The 24,649-nt window shown below is 45.8% G+C and overlaps 1 protein-coding gene and 1 long non-coding RNA gene across 12 annotated transcripts in view; one reads left to right on the plus strand and one right to left on the minus strand.

The window, feature by feature from the left end:
- The window catches only part of OBSL1 (obscurin like cytoskeletal adaptor 1), a 685,475-nt gene that overhangs the window by 205,254 nt on the left and 455,572 nt on the right, over positions 1-24,649 (minus strand). For all 9 annotated transcript variants that reach the window (XM_085650183.1, XM_085650179.1, XM_085650182.1 and 6 more), the window contains one exon: positions 642-917. In XM_085650183.1, coding sequence (XP_085506309.1) covers positions 642-917 — 276 coding nt within the window. The remainder of the gene's footprint in view (positions 1-641; positions 918-24,649) is intronic.
- LOC146859459 (uncharacterized) overlaps positions 1-24,649 on the plus strand; it is a 126,085-nt gene that overhangs the window by 92,672 nt on the left and 8,764 nt on the right. The window contains exons 3-4 of one of the 3 annotated variants that reach the window (XR_014980119.1): positions 2,589-2,665; positions 13,041-13,187. This is a non-coding gene — a long non-coding RNA (uncharacterized LOC146859459). The remainder of the gene's footprint in view (positions 1-2,588; positions 2,666-13,040; positions 13,188-24,649) is intronic. The other 2 variants (XR_014980117.1, XR_014980118.1) reach the window with 2 other exon arrangements.

The following is a 24,649-nucleotide window of genomic DNA, read 5'->3' on the forward strand; positions in this document are numbered from 1 at the left end:
TCCTGCTTTACTTATCTTGGTCCCTGGCTTCCAATAGTGATTCAGCGGAGGTCCACGGAAGTCATAAAGCTAAGAGCCCTGACTTAAGCTCTGTAGTTCCTAGTTCACTTATCCAGCTGCCTTCTCAGCGCTCCCAGGTTCCTACATTCCGTGGCACCTCTGACAGTTCCCGGAGCTCCCTTTCCCTCTCTATCACCTCAGTTCATAAATGATGCATTCCCGTCCACCATCTCACAGCCTCTGGGTCTTCCATCAGTTCCATGACTCCTCTGCCCCCTACTACTCTGCATTCTCTTTTAGTTCGGTTAATCCACCATCCACCAAGCCTTCCAACAGTTCCCAGAAACCCCAAACCCTCCCCACCATCTCACATCTCCCAGACCCCACCTTACATCTGCAGCTTCTCAGTTCTTGAATCACCCATTCACCTTTAACTTCTCACAGTTCCCAGTATCTCCATACTTTTTCCACACTTCTCACAGTTCCCAGAATAGCCTACTCTTCCCACACTTTCTCTCAGCTCCCAGAACCCCCCACTTTTCCCACACTTTCTTTCAGTTCCAAGAATCCACTACTTTTTCCACATCTTTTCCACACCTCTCAGTTCCCAGAATCCCTCAGTCCTCCACGATAAGTCTTACCTTTAACTTTGACGGCGAAGTGCATGTCATCATCCTTGGCCTCACAGGTGAAGATGCCGCAGTCATGCATCTGGGCATGGTGTACGGTGAGCACGCGCAGCGTCCCTTCACTGCTGACCTTTACTCGGTCACTTGCGATGACATCACACCAGTTCTTCAGCCAGTGCACCACAGCCGTCTCTCGAGACACTTGAGCAGTCAGGGTGATGGTCTCGCCTTCTGCAACCTCCACTGGAGTCTTCGTAGCTTCCTTATTCACAAACTGAACAGGAGGTTCTGGGAAGACACATGTATACACTAAGAGATCAGAGAAAGATGCATGCAGTTCGAAACAGTGGTCACCAAAACATGGATGTGAAGCATACGGCTGCATCTTACTGAAGCAAGTGCTGGTAAAGGTGTCTCATGAGTTCAGCTGAAAAACTGGACCAGTGAAGCAGATAGTTCTGGAAGAGGAGCGGGTGACATGGAACCTCTACACTCACTGCTGCTCCAGAGAAATCTAGAAACATGGCTTACTACTAAAAAATGTCATTCATTATTACATGGCGTGACTAGAGTAGATTCGGAAAATTTATCTGGTCAAGTTATAAATCTTGGTAAATTATATAAATATCTTTTTAGAGTGAATAAGGCAGGCCCAGATGTTAATTTCTAGGTCTTTCATTAAAGAATATTATAGAGATAATACTGGGCACCAGCAAAATTGTATAACGTGTACACTATGCATTTGTGGAATAAGATTGGTTCTGGAAATGAAAACCCTAGGATGTGGCATAACTAATTTGTCTGTTGCCCGATAGATTTTTGATTTTGCGAAGAGGCATTTGATGGGGTAAAGTTGATGACTAGATTGAGTTTGCAACAAGAATAAATATTATTTTGTTCCACTATTCAGCTGCGTTAGACATTAGAAAGGAGTTGTGGATACCTAGATCTTTATTGATGGGAAGTAATAGGTGTGCCCAATTGGATAAACAGTTGAGATTTGTGGTTTCAAAAGCTGTCTACACTAGCCTCAACAGAAAATCTCTATTTCAAAATAAGGAACAAGATAGGTAAATCCTACTATGGAAACCTTTCCTTGAATATGAGATGGACGGAAACTCTGATCACAGGTTTTGGAATTCTGATCCTTTTGCTTCCCCTGTTTTTAGCTTCTAAAGAGTTATACATTTGTTATACGGTTTGCAGATTTAGTTTTTTGATCCACTAGTCATTTACCTAATCTTTAACCAGTCACTGTCAGATGATCTACTGAATTTTGGAAAATGGGATACCTGAAGCTTTTTTTTTTTTAATGTTTTTCGTTTATTATGCTGATTTTAGATTTTTTTTTTTAATTCAATGATAATGGGAGGAGGCCGGATTGATATATTAAAATACTGACCAGAGGGGCTTATGCACTAAGACTCACCGCAATACTATCACTGCGGATCGCCACGGAATGTGATGGATATGCTACGAGATAGCGCAAATGCAGAACTTCTCGGAATCCATATCTAATAAATGCACCGATGCTGCAGGAGCCATGGAGAACATGGCCTTCTCCTGCTTTCAGCTGTCTGAGCTTTGGCAAACAATCTTTCACTTCATTGATAAGATGCACTGCTGCACATCGAGCACCAGGAGTTTGCGAACTTGTCCCTGCTGAAATCCCTCTAGGATATAAAATGCCAGATTCTTGATATAAGAATATTTTGTTGTTAGAGATCACAGAACATGGAACGCTCTGCATCCTTTTTTAATATGGGGCAAAAATGAATTTAAATATGATGAATGAAGAAATACTTTTCTCTTGATTGGACATATGGAAGAAGCTTGCAATGAAGTGAAGTAGATGCACACGGACATTGAGAAACTTAGTATTTCATACATAAAAAGTTACAACTTCTCACCCATTGATCTGCTAAGTTATCATTCCCATTTCCTTTCTGCCCTTCACAGGACACAGCAAGGAAACAGCCTTTACAATGCAGGAGTTTTACCACACAGCCTTTACCACTCAGATAAATATTATGCAGGTAAGTATTCTTAACCTTTACCATACAATACTTTACCACGCAGATACCTTTTTTTGTTATTAACATCATTTTTTTGCTATTTAAAAAAAAAAGGATAAAGGTTTGGCTAAAGGAAGGTAAGGGTCGTTTTAAGGTTTAGGGATGGGTAGCGGTAAAGTGAGGAAGAAGTAATTTCAGGGTTTAGGGTGTGGAAGAGGTAAAGGGAGGAAGTGGTAATTTCATGGTTTAGGGGTTGGTAGTGGTAAAGGGAGATAAGTGTAATTATTTAGTTTAGAGTTGGGGAGAGGAAAAAGAAGGTAAGGGTAATTTTAAAGTTTAGGGATGGGTAGCAGGACGGGAAGGTAGGGGTAATTTTAAGGTTAATGGGTAGGTAGAAGTAAAGAGAGGTAATGATAATTTTAGGTTGGGGTGGGTAGAGATTAAAGAAGATAAAGTTAATATTAGGGTTTAGGGTGGGTACATGCAAAGGGAAGGTAAGGGTGATATATATTTTCAAAGAAAAAAAGAAAATTTAAAGTGATGTTTTTGAGCCCGATTCACAGAACTAATCTGAGACAAAATCCTAAACTTACTACTTTTGGTATTCACAGAAGGCATTTAGTAGTAGTAAAGTTAGGACTCCTAACTTTACTATTACGAAATGCCTTCTGTGAATACCAAAAGAAGTAAGTTTAACCAAAAGTAGTGAGTTTAACCAAAAGTAGTAAGTGCCTTCTGTGAATACCAAAAGTAGTAAGTTTTAGGATTTTGTCTCAATTAGTTCTGTGAATCGTGCCAATAGGTAGGAATTTTAATAATTTCTATGTTCTTGTAATATCTTACTTCATAAAAAAATTGAAATTTACTAAAAAAACAAAGGTTAAAGTATTGTTACAGTTAGGTAAAAATATCAGTTAAAATAAACGGCTTTAAATTAACAAAACCACTGAAATGCACCAAGTAAACTCATCTCCAGTGACTATATCGCATGCCCTAAAGTAACTATAACTCACGTCCCAGCTATGCACAGTGTTGTCAAGAATGATGTAATTTCAGATGTTGCAGAGACGTTATCAATTATGACATAGAACATGCCATGAGTGATGTAACTGTAAGGTGTATGGTAAGGGTGCAAGGTATATTCAGCTCAACTGGTGGATTTCATGCAACATCACGCAGTGTGGAAGTTATATACTTTATAAGAGTTTTGATGCCTATAGTGGAATATATTTAAAATCAATTGAATCAAATCAGGGTATATGACCCCCTGTCAACAGTCACCCACTCCAAACTGATCCCAAAGCACCTGCCCCTCTACTCACTGCTGTGTCTGATTCATTTGCAGTGTTAATTAAATTAAACAGCCCTGACCATGGATGCCAGCCTTCACACAGTGCCACCCAACTCATATGCCCTCCCCTTTGGCTCTGTTAGAAAATGGGGTCTCTAGTTGGCAGATGTTTGCACACTGTCCAAATAGGGACCACAGTCCTAGTGAGGGCAAGCTAGATACAAACTTCAAATTAACCTGTGCTCGCCCTCTGGTAGCTTGCCACAGAGCAAGCAGCCTTAACTTAAGAGGCAATGTGTAAAATATTTGTGCAACACACAAACAGTAACATAATGAAAACACCACAAAAAATCTCCACACAGGTTTAGACAATAAATAATATATTTCTGAGTAAAACATGACCAGAAAAACTACAAAAATCTAATCAGTAGAAGTCAAGATGTTACTTTTTAAAGAAACAAAGCAAAGATAGTGCTTAGAAGTCACTAGCATTCAAAAGGTTACTTGAGGTCGCGAGGGACTGGTACAAATCCAAAGTTTTGGCCGACTGCGTTGGAGGGCAGGCCGGCTATACGATCCATACAGGTCCCGCTAAAGAAATACCGTGGCTGGAGCAAGTGTTGATGTGCTACTGCGTCATTGTTGAAATGCGCTAAGGGGGTTCCGTGTTGTCTTGGAGCTCCATTGAAGTGAATGCAATGCGCCGTTTTTGAGCCGCTCAGAGCCTCCTCCTTGAGTCGCACAGGCTGCAGATCCGCTGTCATCGAGCAGCATCTGAGTCCGCATTGAAGGGCGATGTGGCAGAAGATCTCACGCAGTTGGAGCAATGTGTTGTTTTTTGCAGAAATCAGCTGCAGTATCCATTTCTGAGGCCCAGGGCTGGAGGGGACACCTTAGGCAAGGGTAGGGCTCAGATGTGGAAGAGTCCAGCAGCACCAGCAGGATTTCAGGAAGTCTTTTGTGTCCCTGAGACTTCAGAAGACAAGAGGTAAGCCAGCAAGCCCTTGAAGTCACTCTGGGTTCAGGTAAGATGGTTACAGTCATTGTCCTCAGTAGGGCAGCTTAGCAAAGCAGAGAAGCTGTTCCTCAGAACAGTTAGTCAAGGCAAAGTGACAATACTTACAGCACAGCAGTCTTCAATCCAGCAAAGTTCTTCCCCGGTCCATTAGATTACTGATTTGGTAGGGTCAGAGCCCCAGCACTTATACCCGAAAGTGCCTATGATGTAATGGGTGACTTCGAAGGAGCTCTCTTAATTGCACAAAGATCCCATTCACCCCAGTCGTGTCTGCAAGGCTATCTGTGGGGGGTTCATCAGTGCTTTGTGTGTGGATGGGACACTACCTATTGAAGACCCATCAGAATGCAAATGAATGTAGATGAGTGCTCAGAATGCAAACAATCCTCACCTTCATGTGTATGTTGCTGTCAAGAGGGAATGCACAAAGTCTAGCTGTCACCCATCCCAGACGTGCATTGGAGACAGGCTGCAGGCACACAGAGCTAAGTTTCGAGTAGAGAAATGTCCACTTTCTAAAAGTAACTAGAGTTAATGTGAGAATGGGATTTAGCTAATTTGTGTTGGTGGGAGGGAGGTGCATTGTAGGATTTTATGCATTGTAGGATTTTAAGTTCGTAGCAATTTTGTTAAGTAGCATAGTTATAGGAGGTTGGAGTCACGAGGTCAGTATGGATTAGCGAATTATCAGGATTCACAGTTCACACGTGGGTGAGTTTTATGTTTAAAAAGGGTCTGAGCGGCAGGGAGAGAAGTGAAGTGCAGAAAGGAGATTAAGCTGCCGGCGGTGGCGTTCATGAGGTATTTTGTTTAAAGCTGAGGTTTTTTTTTTGGATAAAGGGGAGATGGGTCAGGCACCATGGGGGTGTTTTGGGGTAAATTGCTAGAGGTCAGAGTGGTCATATACTAGTGAATGTGGGTGGGTTGCTTGCTATTAGTTTTATAATTCAATTCAGTACATATTAATTTTTGGTTGAATGGTGCTGAGGAAGTTGGTTGATTTTTATTTATTAACTTTGAGCGCTTGAGGTTTTAGAAGTATTTTGGTTGGGAATTAGTGGGGGCACACAAGGGCAGGGGTTGTGTAAGTTTAAGATTTCCGTGCACACAGGGGTGGTATCGAGCAGTCAGTTGAGATGTTTCTTTTCATTTATTTGTTTCAGATAACCCCTGACGAAGAACCAAGAGGTTCGAAATGCATTGGGTGTTTGTAATGGACATGAGCACACACTGAATTATGATTGATTGCACATGCCGTTGTGTGAAAGCCTGGATGGGCAGCATGAGGCATTTGAAACTGCTGAATAAACAATCATAGCACAACTTCCCTGTCTCCGCAGTGTTTGAATAGCAGGAAGATTTATGATTAAATGATCAAAGGAATGGTATAAAGTGAGAAACATGGATAACTTTGGAAGAAGTAATTTACCGGAAGGAATTACCCATTGGTTCGCAGTGCGTCAGTTGGGTGCGTGAATGGAGCCCTTGATGTAGTCTGTACACTTTCTAAAAGTGGCATTTCTAAAATAGTAATGGCAAATCCAACCATACCATTACAGAAAAAGTATCATTACCATTCCAAAGATATGAAGCATGATTTAACTACTCCTTTCTAATCAGGAATTACAACTTAAAGTGTTTTACGGAATTCCCAATTCTAGCCTATGAGAGGAGTAGGCTTACAGTAGTGAAAAACAAATTTAGCTATTTATCACTACTAAGACAAGGAGGTTTAAGGCTTGGCAAGTGGTTTTAAATGCCAAGTCGAAGTGACATAAACTGTACTCAAAGGCCTTGAAATAGCAGGCCTGAGACAGGTTTGAAAGGCTACTTGTATGGGTGGCACACTCAGTGCTGCAGGCTCACTAGTAGCATTTAGTTTACAGGCCCTACCTAGGTATATGGCATACCACTTTACAAAGGACTTGTATACTAAATATGCCAAATGGGTATACACCAATGTCACCCTGTTTTAGGGGAGAAGCACATGCACTTTAGCTCTGATCAGCAGTAGTAAAGTGCTCAGAGTCCCAAGGCCAACAACAAGATACAGCAAAAACATAGAGGTAAGCAGGCAATAAGTTGGGGGAAGACCACCCTAAGGATGGCAGGTCTAACATGTGTTCTCCTAGACAGCTGAAAGTGAGGAGATCTACCCAACCTCTTGGGAGTTCTCATCACTAAGGCGGAAAAACATGGACAAACCATCAGCATTGGCGTGGTCTACTCCTGGTCTGTGTTCCACCCTGAAGTCCATACCCTGTTGGGAAATGGACCACCTCAGCAATTTTGGATTTACACCCACCATTTGCATGAGCCACCTGAGGGGCCTGTGGACAATCTGAATGGGGAAGTGAGTGCCAAACATGCATGGCCTTATCTTCTTTGGTGTCCAGACCACAGCACAATTTCTCTTTCTATAGCACTTCACCTTTGTTGCCTGGGGAGTAGCCTCCTGGAGATGAAGGCTACAGGTTGGTCCGTACCCTCTTTGATTGGCTGGGATAACAGTGCCCCTGTGCCATGTTTAGAGGCATCTGTCTGAATGCCAAACTCCTTGGAAAAGTCAGGGGCCCTGAGCACAGGGTCTATCTACTTGGTCTGCTTCAGGGAATCACGTGCTTTTGGCACGCCTCTGTCCAAATCACATTTCTGGGTTGCTTTTTAGAGGTAAGCTCAGTCATGGGGGCAACAACAATAGCGCCATTTCCCTTGACAAACCTCCTGTTTTAAGTACCCAGTAAGGCCCAAGAACGCTATGACCTCAGTCTGGGGTTTGGGGGCTCCTAGGCCATGATAGCTTCTATGGAGTGAAGAAGGCTGACCTCTACTTGGCAACTTCTGTTAGGGAAATCTGCCAGTACCCTTAAGTAAGATAAAAGGCACTTAAGTACAGGGCAGCACCTAACCTGTCAATCAGTTCATTTGCCCTAGGGATGGGATGAGCGTCAGTCTTTGCCACATGATTGAGCCCTCTATAATCCACAAAGAACCTCAGTTCAGGTGTAGTGCCCACTGGGGCAGCTTTTAGTACCAGAACCAAATGACCTCACCAGGGAATACTGGAGAGTTCTATCACTCCCAACTCCAAAACTTAGAGAATTCCCTCTCAATGCTGGCTCTCATCTTATCTGACCTCCTGTAAGATTTTTTCTTAATAGGGAGGTTGACCCCTGTGTCAATATCATGGGTACGCAGGTGGGTAGTCACAGGAGTAAGGGAGACAAGAGAAGAGTACTGCTTCGCTACCTGGCAGGAGTCACTCTGTAGTTAGAGTGGGAGAAACAATCACTCCTTCCACAGACCCATCCATCTCCTTGGACTCCTCCTCTGCATGTATCACCAGAAGCATGGTGAGCTCAGACGTACTAAAGCATGGTTTGAGGCGATTGATGTGAAGTACCTTTTGGGGTTGCCTGGGGGGGAAGTATGATGATACAACGCGTACCATCACAACGCGGTATGTTACATCGCGGTCGTGACAACGCAAGTCATTACATCGACTTGCGTTGGAGGGCGCTGGATTTAGGAATAGTGTGAATTACTATTCCAACTCCAGTCTACGTACAGTAGGGAAGGTGTTGGAATAGTAATTCACACTATTCCTTAGTCTAGAGCGCCCTCCAGTGCAAGTCGGTGTAACGACTTGCGTTGTCACGACCGCGATGTAACCATACCGCGTTGTAATGTTTGCGTGGTAAAGGATGTTTCCCGCCTGGGGGTCTTAAGTTCCACCAGGTAGATAGCCTTACCCTTCTTCTTCATCACATCATAGGGCCCAGTCCAATGGTCCTGGAGGCTCTCGGGCTTCACTGGTTCCATTAAAAAGACTTTCTGCCCAGGCTGAAAGTCCACATTGGTAGTATTTTGGTCATACTACTTTCATTAAAGCCTGAATGGCTTCTAAATTGTCCGAAGCTTGATTCTACAATTTACCATCTGGCTTCTGAAGGCCAGCATATAGCTCACTACATCTTGGGGGGTCTTCTAGTGAGCTTGCTCCTACCCTTCCTTTACCAGACTCAGAGGTCTTCTAACAGAATGCCTGTATTAAAGCTCAAAGGGTCTGACACCCAGTCCCTTGTGATACCTCCCTGTAGCCAAACAACCGGCATGGTAAGAGGACGTCCCACTTATTCCTTAGGGCTCAGGTAGGCCTCTAACCATGTCTTTCAGGGTCTTGTTGAAACTCTCAACAAGCCCATTGGTTTTTGGATGGTAAGGAGTGGAGAGCTTTTACTCAATTTTCCTTCCACATTGACTGTATATAAGCAGACATGAAGTTTGTGCCCCTGTCAGACTCAACTTTCTTGGGAAATCCACTCTGGTAATAACCCAAGCAGGGCCTTTGCTACTGCAGGTGCATTCATGTTCCTCAGAAGGATTGCCTCTGGGTACCTTGTGGCATGATCCACCAGAAGCAGGATGAACCTGTTGCCTGGAGCAATCTGGAGATCCATACGTCCTGCAATGTTGATGCCCACTCACTCAAAGGGCATGCCAATGACTGGTAGGGGGCTCAGGATAGCTTTAAGACTTTGCCCTCTCTGCCCACTAGCCTGGCAGGTTACACAGGTCCTGTAGAATGCATCCGAGGAAGCACTGATCTTGGGCCAAAAGAAATGTGGGACAAGCCTTGCAATGGTCTTGTCTTGGCCTAAGTGTCCTACCTGGGGGATCTCATGAGCCAGCTCCAGTAGGAAGGCCCTGTAGCACTGGGGTACCACAGGGCCCTTGCTGTCCCATGCACATGCACCTTAGGCTCACTATAGAGGAGTTTGCCCTCGGAGTAAATGTGCTGACTACCAGAGGCATCACCTTCTGCTTGAGCTTCAGCCTGTTGCCGCAGGACCCTCTAGGGTTGGACACTCTCTCTGTGCCCTACAGAACTCCTCCTTGTTGAGTCCTCCTTCCACATGCCACCCAGCAAGCTCTTGCAGGTCACCAATGGGAGCAATGTCCTCCTCAGTAGACTCCGGAGCGGTCACTGCAGGTGCCCCATGCACCTCACCAGGAAGACACCCAGGGGCTGATTTACCACGCCCTCTGCCTTCCCCTGTTTTGGCTGCCTGTTGGGCCATTGTTCCAAGCTCCAGTCCTTTTTGACTTCCTTGGACCTAGTTGTTGCACAGATCCAATCGGGTAACCCCAACATCTCCAGGTGAGCCTTGAGTTCCACCTCTTTCCAGGTAGTGTGCTCAAGGTCATTACCCAATAAACAGTCCACAGGCATGGCAGGGCTCATAGCAACTTTCAGAAGACCTGTAAACCCCCCATCCTCCGCTCAACTAGAATAAGGGCCACAGGATAGTGACTCTTTCTGTTGTCAGCCACCACCACCTGGTGGAATGCATTGGGAATTAACTGCTCTGGGGAAACCAGCGGACTCCTTATCATAGTCATACTGGCTCCTTTATCCCTCAGAGCCTCAACACCTTGCCCACTGATGGTAACCAATTGCCTATACTTTGTAGTATTTGAGAGCACATGGATCTTAGTGTCACCCAGGGACACTATGGTAACCCCACTAAACTCCCCCCCCCCCCCATCAACTGGAAAAAACACCTTCCCCAGCACTACACTAGCCACCCCTGGATTCTTTCCAGCGGGAGGTTGTGCTCTTTTTTGACATTTAAGATCCACTTTGTAGTGTCCATACTCGTAGCACTCATAGCACTTAACAGGCTTGTGCTGCTGACGTTTGTCAGGGTAGTTTTTAGGTCTCGCGCAGCGAGAGACCTCTTGTAGGGGGTTTAGGAATTGCACTCGTTTCCTTTTGGGCCACGCTATTGGCCTTTGCTTGCGTCTTTTTTACAATTCGCCAAAGGCGGGCGCATTGCTCCGCCCATGGCCTATTGGTGTCTGTTACGTGCAGCAGCAGCATATGTTTCAAATTATCGTGCCCAGACACAGGCGCGATAATTGGAAACATATGCTGCTGCTCACAACCGCGCACGCACACCAGCAGCTCCCGCATCTCGCGCGCACCATTCGCTTGCTTGTTCCTTTTTGTGCAGCGTCCGGGCACCACTTCCTTTGGAATGTCGGTGTTTAACCACAGCAACGCCATTGTGGGCAGCGGTATCCTGGGGCTCTCCAACGCCATGGCCAACACGGGGATCGCGCTCTTCATTTAAGTATCCATTGCTGGATGTTGTCTATCGCGTACATTTTTACATTAACCAATGTATTATATTGAAACCTCCAGGTCTAATATCTTTACTACTGCTCGCCAACAATTAAAATTGCTGCATGACTAATAAACGAAAAACGGGGCGTCCCAGATACTTTTCTCTCATTCACCCATTCCCTTTGACAGAGTTCGTAGCGCTGAAGTTGTGGTAAATATTTCTCCTTTACCGGGACTGAATTTGATACAGGAACATAATAAAATAGCTCAGTAAAATGAGAGGCAGAATCCGTGGTATTAGAGGTTCGGAATGGGCTTTATTCCATTGATACGATTATAATCGGTTGCTCTCAATGTTCCGTCACCACGAAGGTTCAGGAAGTGAAGCACACACATTATTGACATGAAAGGGCTTTTATAATACATACATTACAATGAAGCGAATACAGTAGGCGTAACAATTGATAAGGAAAGTGACGAATTCTCTACGTAACCGAAAATGGGTGTAATAAGGAGTAAAAAGGAACATAATTGGTTATGAGATCATATATAGGTGGATCTATAAGATAATATTTGGCATAGATGCGCGCGCAGCAGCATGACGTGTGATTGACGTGTAACTAGGGGGTGAAGGGGACTTGACATTTAGCTTTACATGGGGAGACGAAAAGTCTGGGGTTATGTCAACCTAATCCCAAATCATATCTAACATCCTATGTTTAAAGAACTATGTTATCCACAAAGGAAGGACTATTCGGACAGAATCTATTCTATACTGACTGTGTGTGCGTGTACAAGCGTCTAAGTGTCTACACTAAATGCGAGGGCAGGAATCTTCCATAGTAACAGGGCTATGAATTACTTGTATTAAGACAGGGAAGCCGGGCTCTTTGCTGGGTAGCTGGAAGAATGTTTACTTAAACTACTAGGCAGGAATGCATCGGCTGAGGGGGAAGCAGATAATTCGAAGGTGAAATACAGTTCTTGGCAGAGAATAGGCTGATGTCAGGCTTTGTGAGCCGCGCAGAGAATGAGACAAAGTTCATGGTCACAGATGCAGGCTCAGACTGGAGCTTTCAGAGGCAGAAGGCAAGAAGAGTTCGATGACAGAATCAGGGCCTACTTGCCTGGACTGTAAAATGGCATAAGTGAACCATATGAAGCCGGTGGCCTTTTGCACTTAAGAATGGAATATCCGACCTATTCATGGCGGATCTGACAGAGGACATGTTGACTGTGGACGCACATGTATTTGCGTCTTCATAACTGGAACTGGAGGGAACATACATGTACTTGTGACATGCATATAGAACCGTTGGGGTCCAAGATAGGGGACATAACTGATCATGAAAATCCATATTTCCACAAAGTGCAGGGCCCCTGGGTGCTGCAGCAGCACCCCAGCTTTGCTGTGAACAGGTGAGGGAGAGCTGCACTGTCGGCTGCTGGTTAGTGATGCCATCCCTGTCCCAACGCCCTCGCGCCAACAGCGGCCCCCAGCTTCCAGTAGGATCGCTCTCTGGGCCATTAGGAGTGCCGCCGCTGTAGTAACCTTCTGAATGTCACATGTGCCCTGAGATTGGCGTGGATGCGGTGGGCCTGGCGTTCGGGTTTCTGTTGTGTTCACACTTGAATGGGAGAAGCTTTGTCTTGTCATACTTCATCAGAGCTGCACTCACACCAGGGCCTGGAGCCGGTAAAGTGGCCTGAGAAGGGGACCTGCAACGTGCACACCATGCTTGGGGTGTGGAGTGAGGAATATCACTGGCAGCCCATCCACGGGTCAGTTCAGTGTCTTGGGGTGCAACGGGCTGGGGGGGAGGGAGGGAGCGGGGACAAACCTTGCAAAACTTGGCATTTACTTTCTATTAATAGGGATTGTTAAGTGCCTTTTGTGCATCGCAGCGCTATGGTACAATAGAGTCATTCCCTTTGACTGGCATTTTTATCTTCACAGTATATCCAAGGAGCCCGTGTCATCTTCTCCCTTCGACCCAGTGATATTAAATCTCTCCTGAGACCGGAATACAGTAATTACATCAGCAGCCTAACTCGAACCATGCCAGCTTGGACACGTGACAGGTGAACGGGACCTCCATAACTTGTTAGTAGATTTATTGTTAATGCCCTCCTTTGTAGTAAGCCTTTTGATTTTAGAGTGCTGGGTAATGGACAAGAAGGCCACCCAGGGTAGTCGTGCTAATACGTTGCTCATACTGTGTTTTGGGGGATAGTGTAAGGCAATTGATTCTTATCGATTAGTTTTTAAGTACCAGCCTGTCGCCAAGGGTGCAAATGCTGTTTGCCAAGTCTGGTTATATGGCAGTGGCTAAGATTTGCGATATACATGTGAATTTACATGTAGGCATGCAAAAACAAGAGCATTGCCAATCACAGGCCATTTACAACTGGATATTCTAATTTTTTTTATTCTTAGAAAGCAGAGCATGTGCACACTTGTATTCTATGACCCGAGCCAAGGATTTGTCAGAAAGTGCACCTTCTCAATCTTCTTTGAAAGCCAATGAGGTCTTAAAAAGCTTTTCTTTTGCTGCTCGTTTTTTTGTCCACCCCGCATTCTTCAGTTTTTGACAGGGGTAGATAGATGGCTTATGGGATGTTCAGTGATTCTTGGGACCAAGCACACAAGGGTTTCAGTTGTAAAAAAGGGACCTGCCTGGGCTGCACCGTGATATCGGATGCAGCAGTGTTTAGCTGGAGAGCAGTTTACTTTTTGTGGCCAAAACAGGACAACAGGCCATAAATCCCGGGCCCTTCTGTTTTTTTAAATGATTATTTTTAACTAAACTCTTTGGGCTGGTGGGAACGCAAGAGGGCAGTTTTGAGCGTGAATTCGAGTTAACACATGAGTGAGACATTGTCATTTACAATGGCGATAGCTCTAACTGAAACAATTGCGAGACCTATTGCATTCTTAATGCTTGTTCTTCTGGTGGTCCCGTTTTTCCTCGAGCCTGATTGAATATCTCACTCAACCAGCCTTGCGCTATGGTAAACTCCTTGTATTAGGGACCGCAATTTACATCTGGAGGATGCGAGATGTGTGGTGGCAGAGGAATTACGCCAGGAATTGGCTACCTTACAACTGAGATTAACAGCTGTTTTTCCTACTCATCAGCAGGGCCATCTGCTTGACCCCATCTTTACAAATTGGGATGATTTAGTGGTCAGTCTGCCTCGGCCAATGGTATGGACAGATCATTACTTGGTCCCATTTGTCATGCGGCTGCCAAGGCCTAAGGTGCAGGAGGATTTGAAGGGAGGAATAACTTGTCGGAAGTGTGCGGGATTTTCACCAGGCAAGTTTAATAGCGCCCTCTTGCAGGGGGGGCCACTGGGGGGAAGGGATGTTGATAGTGCCTGTGTAGACCTGGACAGGAGGATTGTGGAGGCACTAGATAGCACGGCCCCTTGGTCACGGAAAATACCAGGTAGAGCACAAAAATCTGCCCCTTGGTTTACTGCCGTTTTGAGAAATGCAAAGGCAGACTGCAAACACTTGGAAAGACATTGGAGGAAGGACTTTTCGGACCTGGGGAGGAGCGAATATAAAGCTATGCTGAAGGGCTACCATGGACTTATTAGAAGAACGAAGGCAGCATATTCTCTGGAAAGAATTGGGTCAGTGGGCAACTCGACTAGGGAACTATTTAGGGTCTATAAGGAAATATCCTCCCTAGCTACAGTGGCAGCACCTGTAATAGGCTCGGTAGAGCTATGCAACCATGTGGCAGATTTCTTTTCAGATAAGGTGGAGAAAATCTACTCCACCTTCCCGGACTCAGCCCAAGTAATGCTATTTTGGATGAAGCAGGGCTCGTTAATGAGGGTGAGGGACTAGACAGTTTTATCGCCCTCCCCAGAAGTGCTAATTAAAATTTGCCTGAGTGTAAAGTCAGGCTCTCCCAGAGACCCGCCCTCCCCAAAAGTGCTTAGAGGGAGCATAGAAATACTGGAGCCCTATATCAGACATCTTGTGGAAGTTTCATTCAGGACTTGCACAGTTCCAGGAAGATGGAAGGAAGCAGTGGTACTTCTTCTACCCAAAAAGCCACATCTAGGTTGAGATCGCCTTGATAACCTGCGTCCAATCTCCCTTCTGCCCTACTTCACAAAGATCGCGGAGAAAGTGTTGAACAGGCAACTTACGGCACATATTGGGAAATTTCACCTCTTACATCCTACCCAATCCGGTTTCCAGGAATGCCACTCGACAGAGTCTGCCCTGCTATTGGCCACAGAGACAATTAGGCAATATGTGGATGCGGGTCAGACGGCGGCCTTTGATACGGTTGCCCATCACACTCTGGTGCACCGTCTGAGGAAAGGAGGTGTGTCTGGCAGGGCATTAAGCTGGATGGAATCATTTCTAGCGGAGCGTAGTTTCCAGGTGAGGCAGGGTGTGCACTACTCTAGGGTTATCAAATTGAAGCAGGGGGTACCTCAGGGCTCGATCCTGAGCCAGACTCTGTTCAATCTGTATGTGGCTCCCTTAGCGGAGATCGCTGATGGTTTCGGGATCAGGGTTGTATCCTATGCCTATGACACCCAGCTGGTGGTCTCCCTGACATGGGAACAGGACACGGCAGCCCCCAACTTCGTGGCATGTTTGCAAGAGCTAGCATCATGGATGGCCAATAACTGCCTGAAGTTGAACGGCGATAAGACCAAGGTGCTTGTGGTGGGGAGAGCACCATCGGTGTGGTCGTCAACGTGGTGGCCCCAGAGCCTGGGTCCTACCCCGATGCCTTGTGCCCAGGCTAAAAACCTGGGGGTGTGGATGGACACGAATCTCTCCTTTGAGTACCAGACCAGACGGGTTGCGGGTGTCTGATTCGGAGTTCTGAGGGGCCTTCGCAAAACTCTGGACATGGTGCCTATTGCAGCCAGGAAGACCTTAGTCCACGCCCTGGTGACATCCCGCCTCGATTATGGTAACATCTTTTATCTGGGTGTAACGGGGAGATGCATGCGGAGACTCCAGGGTGTGCAGAATGCAGCAGCCCGCCTGGTTCTCATGCGTCCAAGGAGAGCTCCATCGAAGATGGCACTTGCTTCCCTCCACTGGTTACCGATACGAGAATGAGTTTGGTTCAAGGCGCTGTGTGTCTGCCACCGCATTATTCATGGGACTGCGCCGTCCGACCTGCTTGATTTTCTCACTCCTTGTATTCCAACTCGCCGCCTCAGATCTGAGGGGAGAGGTTTGGTATGCGTTCCGGTTGTTAAGAGAGCTAGGATGGGGGGTCGGTCCTTTCGCCTTCTGGCTGCACTGATCTGGAACAAACGTCCTCTGAGCCTGCGGCTGGAGCCCATGGAGGGCGATTTTAGGAAAAACTTGAAGACTTACCTATTCCCTTCAGGTTAATGGGACGGTAGCTTACCAATGTAGCTTGCACTGCAGCACGGGGACACACTGGCTGAGTGTAACCAGGCGCTTTATAAATGTGCTAATAATAATAATAATAATAATTGGGAATGAGAACCAGACCCTTTCCAATGGGAGTTGTTTTACGGGCCTTTAGAGAACTCTGTCTTTTTATCTACCCTCTACCTCCCTCTTTCATTTATTGGGAACCCTGACCACCCTTTTGGTAGTCCCCCAAGATGCCTTCTTGTACACCCTGGTGCTGACCCAGATGTCCAACTACTCAGGAAGCTTCCTGGGACCAGTCAACTTGCTATCAACCAGGTGTTGGCGCAGCTCACAAAACAAATATCAAGCATGTGCACCTTCAAAATTAAGTTGCACAGCCCTGAATAATCACAACCTTGCTGGCTCTTAACCAGCCCTTCAGTGCCTTGCAGGGCATAACCTAAGGAATCCACCCATGTCTATGATGAGATCTTGTGGCTGCCCCTGATTCTGAGTTTATACCACTAATTGCAGTGTAGCATGCCTGTCCCTCCACACTGTGGGCATATATCTCCTCTGGGACCTTGTGTACTCTCAGAGCCACTTCATAGGCTGCAAAACACTTATATATGTCACCCCACGCCACATAACTGGGCACCAAATCCTTTGGGATCCTGACCCTGGACTCACCAGCGGCCACTGTATGTATGTTGCCACCACTGCTGTTGCTGGACCTCACAACATTACCATTATAGAGGATTTATCATTGCCATTCCAAAGATATGAAACATGATTTAGCTACTCCTTTCTATTCAGGAATTCCAGCTTTAAAGTGTTTTAAGGAATTCACAATTCTGAGAGGAGTAGGCCTCATAGTAGTGAAAAACAAATTTAGCTGTTTGTCACTGCCAGGACATGTAAAACGTAAATATACATGTCCTAACTTTTAGTTACACAGCACTCTGCCTATAGGGCTACATAGAGCCTACCTAAGGGGTGACCTATATGCAACAAAACGGGAGTTTAAGGCTTGGTAAGTCGTTTTAAATGCCTAGTCAAAGTGGCAGTAAACCGCACAAACAGGCCGTGCAATGACAGGCCTGAGACAGGTTTGAAAGGCTATCTGTGCATGTGGCACAATCAGTGCTGCAGACCCTATAGTAGCATTTAGATCACAGGCCCAGGGTATATGGTATATCACTTTACAAGGGACTGATAAGTAAACTAAATATGCCAATCAGGTATATACCAATATCAACATATTTAGGGGAGAAACACATGCACTTTAGCACTGGTTAGCAATGGTAAAGTGCTCAGAGTCTTAAGGTCAACCAAAGGATACAGCAAAAAATAGAAGTAAGTGGGCTAAAAGTCAGGAGAAGACCACCTTATGGATGATAGGTCTAACACGCTCCAATCAGCCAAAACTCTCAGAAGTTTCCTTGCTACGACCCTCATGAACAGACTGCACCTGTTCCCTTCTACTCTCCTCCCAGGGATGAAGTCCTGTGCACAGGCTCTATAGCGGGCATGCCAGGACCTATGGGAACCTGTTCACTCCTACCTACGACCAAGCTATGCCGCCTCAGGTGCAGACTCTGGGAGGAGGCTTGGCAGGACTTCCAGGGACCCGTTTCCCTCAGCTGACTGCCCAGTGATGCCGCCGTGTATGCAGACTCTGCTGGGGGACATGCCAGGGCTTGAAGGCACCAGTACTCTCCAACCCATCACCCAGAGATTCCACAGTGTGCACAGACTCTGCAGGGAGGCATGCCAGCACTTCAAGTCACCTGCTCCTGTCCACCCACCTTCAAGTGGTGTGGCCTTTTGAGCAGACTCTGCAGGGATGCATGCAAGGGCCTGAAGGCACTAGTGTGTCTACATATTTGTGTGTATCTATATCTTTATGCGTAGATTTCAATATATCCACACATACATACAAATTCAGATTTAAACATTTTAAACACACAACACTGCTTCACAGTGAAAGGTATTTAAACATATAATGTGTGACAAGGTGCAGTGTCTCTACTTCTGTGCTGCCTCCTGGGCCAGTCAACAGCTGTTGGGTGGAGTAGACGGGGCAGGGCAAAGAATGCCAGGGCATAGGCTCCACAGGCCCTCTGGAAGAGATGCCAGTGCCAGAGATGCCATTTTATGATCCTCCTACGCAGGGAGGCATGCCAGGGCCCGCAGCAGGGGTGTTAACTATACGTGCCAGTGGATCATTACTGAGGGAAAACCCCTTCATAAAAATAACTCTGCATTAGTGTATTAGACAGGGGATCACATGCACAGCTCAAAGGGCAGCATCTGAGTGGTAAATGTGACAAGGAAGAGGAGAGACAGAACGAGAGGGACAGAGATGATCGTGAAGAGAGGGATGGAATGGGGGTGCATTAGGGAGTGAGTGAGCGAGAGGCAAGAAAGGAGACCGACGGGCTGATTAAGTTTCGTAGACTGGGTCCTCCATCACAAAACTGGCACCTTCTCTGCCAGACCCTAGGTGTGCCAGCTCGACTTTGAATCTGACAGACCTTCATCTGTCCCATGTGGGCGGCCCTCTGGCTTCACTGTTGCTTACTCCGATAGACTGATGGAGGAGAGCCAGTTAGAGAAAAGACATTAGACCTCGCATACTATTTAAGTGAACGGCCTAATGTATTGTTTATTTTGTAAATCACTGCCAGGAAAGCCTGGCAGTACTAGGCAGAAAGAAACAAATGGCCGCCCCCTACACACTGCACGAAAATTACCAGAGCGTGGGGGTCATTTTTTTAATGCCTGAAACACCACGGCTATGCATCAAACTTCCAAATTCCAACTTCCAAAAATCCAACCAAACGTGCAACTGATGCCGCTTGAGTTGTCATCAGTGATGTCATAAATTATGTCATAGAACATGTTATGAGTGATGTAATATGTGAGGTCGTAAACAGTGCATAGAGAGGGCCCAAGTTGTAGTTAGTTTTGCAAGCCATATCTGTTGAATATCTGTGGTTTTAGACCACTAGACGACAAGAATGAACCCACTTGTCTTGGACAGTAACTACAGAAGAGACTACGCTCCAACGATGCATCCATCTCCATCAAGGATTTCAGGTCGTTTTTCAAGGTGCAACTGTAAACAAAACACTCTGTCCATCAGCCTGGACGGGATCACTGTTACATGCTACTAACGTGGAAGGGGTGGGCTGTATGCTTGTAGGTGATTTGGCGCCTTTGCATACTAAGCAGCAATTAAAAGGGAGAACCGTGGACTCTACCCTCAGACCAGGAGACAACAAGAGAGAACACACTCATCCTGGACAGTCACTACAGAAGTGATTGCACTCCAATAAATCAATGATGCATTAATCTCCATCCATACATGCAATTGTAGAGACAACACCCAGCCTGTTTGTAAAAGGTGAAGGGGCCATGTGCCCCCGCCCCCCCCAGCCTTATTAGGCCCTGAGGACCCCATCCCCCAGGGCATTTAGTTGATTGTGTGGGTGTGTGTATGTGGGTATACAGAAGTTTATCAATGAACCCACCGCAAAAATAATCTGAACTTAGGTGATTGCTTGTGTGTGCGCGCATGTGCAGTAGTCCATCAATAAACCCAAAATGAGTTCTGCACTTTGATCATTGTGTGTGTGTGTGTGTGTCTATATAGAGAAGTCAATCAAGGAACCCATCACATACATGATATGCACTTAGGTGATTGTGTATGTGTACACGTGATTGTGATTGTGTGTGTGCATGTATGTTTGTGTTTGTCTGTAGTAGTCCAGCAATGAAACCAACACATGATCTGCACCTTGGTAATTGTGTGTGTGTGTGTGTGTGTAGTAGTAGTAGTGGTCCATCAATGAAACCAACACACAATCTGCACCTTGATAATTGTGTGTATGTGTGTATAGTCCACCAATAAAACCAACACACAATCTGCAACTTGGTAATTGTGTGTGTACAGAAGTCAATCAATTAACCCATAGAATGATCTGCAATAGGCGATGTGTTCGTAGTAGTCCATCAATTAACTCATCTCATGATCTGTACTTAGGTCATTGTGTATGTGTTTATGTGCAGCAGTTCATCAGTGAATGCACCACATGATGATCTGCACTTTGGTGATTGTGTGTGTGCGCATGTGTGTGCACAGTAGTCCATCAATGAACCTAGCCCAAGAGCTGCATTTAGTTGATTGTGCTTGTGTGTGCATGTATGGGTGTGTGTATGTGGGTATACAGAAGTTTATCAATGAACCCACCGCAAAAATAATCTGAACTTAGGTGATTGCGTGTGGGTGTGCATGTGCAGTAGTCCATCAATAAACCCAAAATGAGTTCTGCACTTTGATCATTGTGTGTGTGTGTGTGTGTGTGTGTGTGTGTGTGTGTGTGTGTGTGTGTGTGTGTGTGTGTGTGTGTGTGTGTATATACAGAAGTCAATCAAGGAACCCATCACATACATGATATGCACTTAGATGATTGTGTATGTGTACCTGTGATAGTGTGTGTGCATGTATGTTTGTGTTTGTCTGTAGTGGTCCAGCAATGAAACCAACACATGATCTGCAGCTTGGTAATTGTGTGTGTGTGTGTGTGTGTGTGTAGTAGTAGTAGTGGTCCATCAATGAAATCAACACACAATCTGCACCTTGGTAATTGTGTGTGTGTGTGTGTGTGTGTGTGTGTGTGTGTGTGTGTGTGTGTGTGTGTACAGAGAAATCAACCAATGAACCCAAAGAACGATCTGCACCTAGGTGATTACATATGTGTGCATAGTAGTCCATCAATGAACCCAGCACGGAAAGCCAACCCAGGAACCCCCAGATAGTAGGGGAGGCCAAGTCCCCTATCCTGCTCCACTACTGGTAGGAGGAAAGGCAGAACAAATTGTTAGATGAGGAGGAGGGTCCCCTCTTAGCCTGCACCACCAGGGCGGGGCATGCAAGGTGAACCCCTATCCTGAAATTCCACCATTGTGAGATGGTGAGAAAACTTACAATCAGGGCTAGGGTAGTGCCCCTTCCCACAGGAGGTGGTCACTAAAGAGTGTAGACACCCTAAAGGTAGATAGCCCATTGGCTATTACCTGTCTCCCCTGTAACACCCCTAAATTCCGTATTTAGGTGGCTCCCCGAGACCTGAATGTCAGATTCATCAGACCAAATAAGACCAGGACAAAGAGGCAGCTGTGTTCCAACAACTCTCCATCGTGAAAGAGATTTTAAATGAGGGTGGAAAGTTCTAGAAACCAAGAACACCTTGCCAATCACAGGGTGCCACTTCTGCCCTTCATGTCTGTCCCAAACCTCATGAACAGCATGCTGGGACATTCCAAGATGGGGTCCTCCAGATGTCACTGTTCACATCTCCGGGACCTCAGCTCCGCCCCTAGCTAACATCACTGCCATGAACTTTCCCACCAAAATTTCAAAGTGGAGCTCCCTCCGGCCGTAAACCATCCATTGTGGATCCCAGGAGAGGATCGTATTCAGTACGAGCAGACTACTGGACAGCCCCGACAATAAGCACTGATAGTTTCTGCATTTTAAGAGGGGATCGTAACTAGTACAGTCTTAATTGGGTTTTGGCATTTTGGCCATATTTGAAGCAGAAAAAGAGTATCTATTTTTGTAAGCTGGTGTGGAGTTGTTTTGTAGTGTTTACCTTGTGTTACTGTATTCAATGTGCTACACAAATACTTTACACAGTGCCTCTTTGATAAGCCTGCCTGCTCTGCACCCAGCTACCAGGGGATGACCACAGGTTATCTTATGTGTTTATCTGACTTACCCTGACTAAGATTGTGGTCCCTACTTGGACAGGGTGCATACCTCTGCCAACTAGGGACCCAATTTGTAACACCAACCAAGTTCCCCTTACACTTGCTGCATCATAGCAGCCTTATAAGTCAGACACTGGCGGTACGCATGCGCAGTCCATTAACCATGTGATTACCGTGGGTGAGACACAAGTAGTGGGAAACAACAACAGTAGAATTTCAAAACATTAAAAAAAGCAAAAAATCTTGGTATACTAATTGGGCAAAACCCGATTGTACAGAAAGGCATGTGCACATGTGTGTATGTGTGTGTGTGTACAGTAGTCCACCAATGCACCCATCATATCATCTGCACTTAAGCGATACTGTGTCTATGTGCATGTGTGTGCATGTGTGTGTATACTGAAATCCATCAATGAACCCATCACATGATCTACACTTAGGTGAATATGTGTGTGCATGTGTGTGATTGTGTGTGTAGAAGTCCATCAATGTGCCTGTCTGAGTCCCTGTGTGTCCACACCTGTATGTTTATCTGTGTATATGTGTTTGTGATGTGTCTGTATACTCTTTTGCGTGTCTGGGTGCCTCTGTGTGTACACACCTGTATGTGTATCTGTGTCTGTCTGTGTGTGCATGTGTATGTATGACCTGCACTCACCTGATTGTGCGTGTGTGTACAGAAGTCTATCAATTAACCCATCACATGATCTGCATTTACGTGATTGTGTGTGTGTACACAGACGTCCATCAATCCATCCATCACATGATCTGCACTTGTGTATGTGTACATATGTCTATCATTGAACCCATCACATGATTTGCCATGACATGACACTGAGTATGTTTGTCATTGTGTGTGTCTTTCTGTGCGTGTATCTCTGTGTGCATGTAACTGTTTATGTGTGTGCGTGTCCGTCTGTCTGTGAATATGTCTGTTGATGGATGTGCATTCACCTATCTGGGTGTGTATGTATCTGTGTGTGCATACATCTGTGTGTGCCTCTGTTTGTGTCTGTCTATGAGCATGCCCTATGTGAGCATGTGTCTGTGTGTCGTGTCTATCTGTGTATGTATGTGTGTGTGTTTGTGTCTGTCTGTGTACAAGACTATCTATAGAAAAGTTCAGCTATGATCCCTCCTTATGACCTTTCCTCAGCTGACTGGGGGTGTATCTGTGTGTGGGCATGTGTGGGTCTGTGTGTTTGTGAGTCTGTGTTTGCATATGTCTGTGTGTTTCTGTATGTGTATGTCTGTTTGAATGTGTCTGTGTGTTCATAAGCCTGTGCTTTTGCTTGTCTGTGTGTGTTTGCATTCCTGTATGTGAATCTGTGTGTGCATGTGTTTGTGTGTTTATGGATAGCTGGGTGTGTAGAAGAGCACCAATGAACCCTTCACAAAAACTCCATGAGCTGATAGTGGGTGTGTATCAGTGTCTGTGTGCATTTGTGTGCATGTGTATCTGTGTATGTCTGTGTATATAGGGCAGTGTGTGCAGAGGAGCACCAATGAACCATTCACAAGACCTACCCTGAGCTGACAAGGGGTGACTATCTGTGTCTGTGTTCTGTATGTTTCTGCGTTTGTCTGGGTGCCTGTGTGTACATGCCTGTATATGTGTATCTGTGTCTGTCTGTGTTTACATGCCTGTATGAGTATATATGTGTGTGTGATGTGTCTGTATGTGCATGTGCCTGTATGCACTTGCCTGTGTATGTGTGTCTGTCTGTACATCCATGTATGTGTATCTATGTCTGTCTGTGTGTGATGTGTATGTATGTTCATGTGCTTCTGTGGGAGCATGTGTGTATCAGTGTCTGTCTGGGTGGGCATATGCCAGGATTTGCACGTGTCTGAATGTACACGTGCTTGTGTGTGCAGAAGTGCACCACTGACACCATAACATGACCTCCCATTGCTGATAGTGTGCATGCATCTGTGTCTGTCTGTCTGTGTGCATGTGTCTGCGCGTGTAGCTGTGTCTGTCTGCGTATATGTGGCTGTGTGTGCAGAAGAGCACCAATGTACCTTTCATATGACCTCCCCATAGCTGATGGGGGTGCCTTTCTGTGTCTGTTCACTCCATATGTTCCTGTGCCTCTCTGTGTTCCTGTATGTACTTGCCTATGTGTATCTGTCTGTGTGTATGTGTCTGTAGGTGCATGTGTCTGTGTGTTTAGGTCTCTGTGTGTATGTGCCTGTTTGGGTGACTGTGTGTACACACCTGTATGTGTATCTGTGTCTGTCTGTGTGTGCATGTGTCTGTATATTCATGTGCCTCTCAGGGTGCCTGTGTGTGCACACAACTGTATGTGTATCTGTGTCTATTTGTGTGTGATGTGTCTGTATACCCATGTGCTTGTCTGGGTACCCGTGTGTACACACCTGTATGTGTATCTGTGTCTGTCTGTGTG

This window comes from Triturus cristatus, chromosome 3_2 (assembly GCF_964204655.1).
Source record: "Triturus cristatus chromosome 3_2, aTriCri1.1, whole genome shotgun sequence".
Taxonomy (NCBI): domain Eukaryota; kingdom Metazoa; phylum Chordata; class Amphibia; order Caudata; family Salamandridae; genus Triturus; species Triturus cristatus.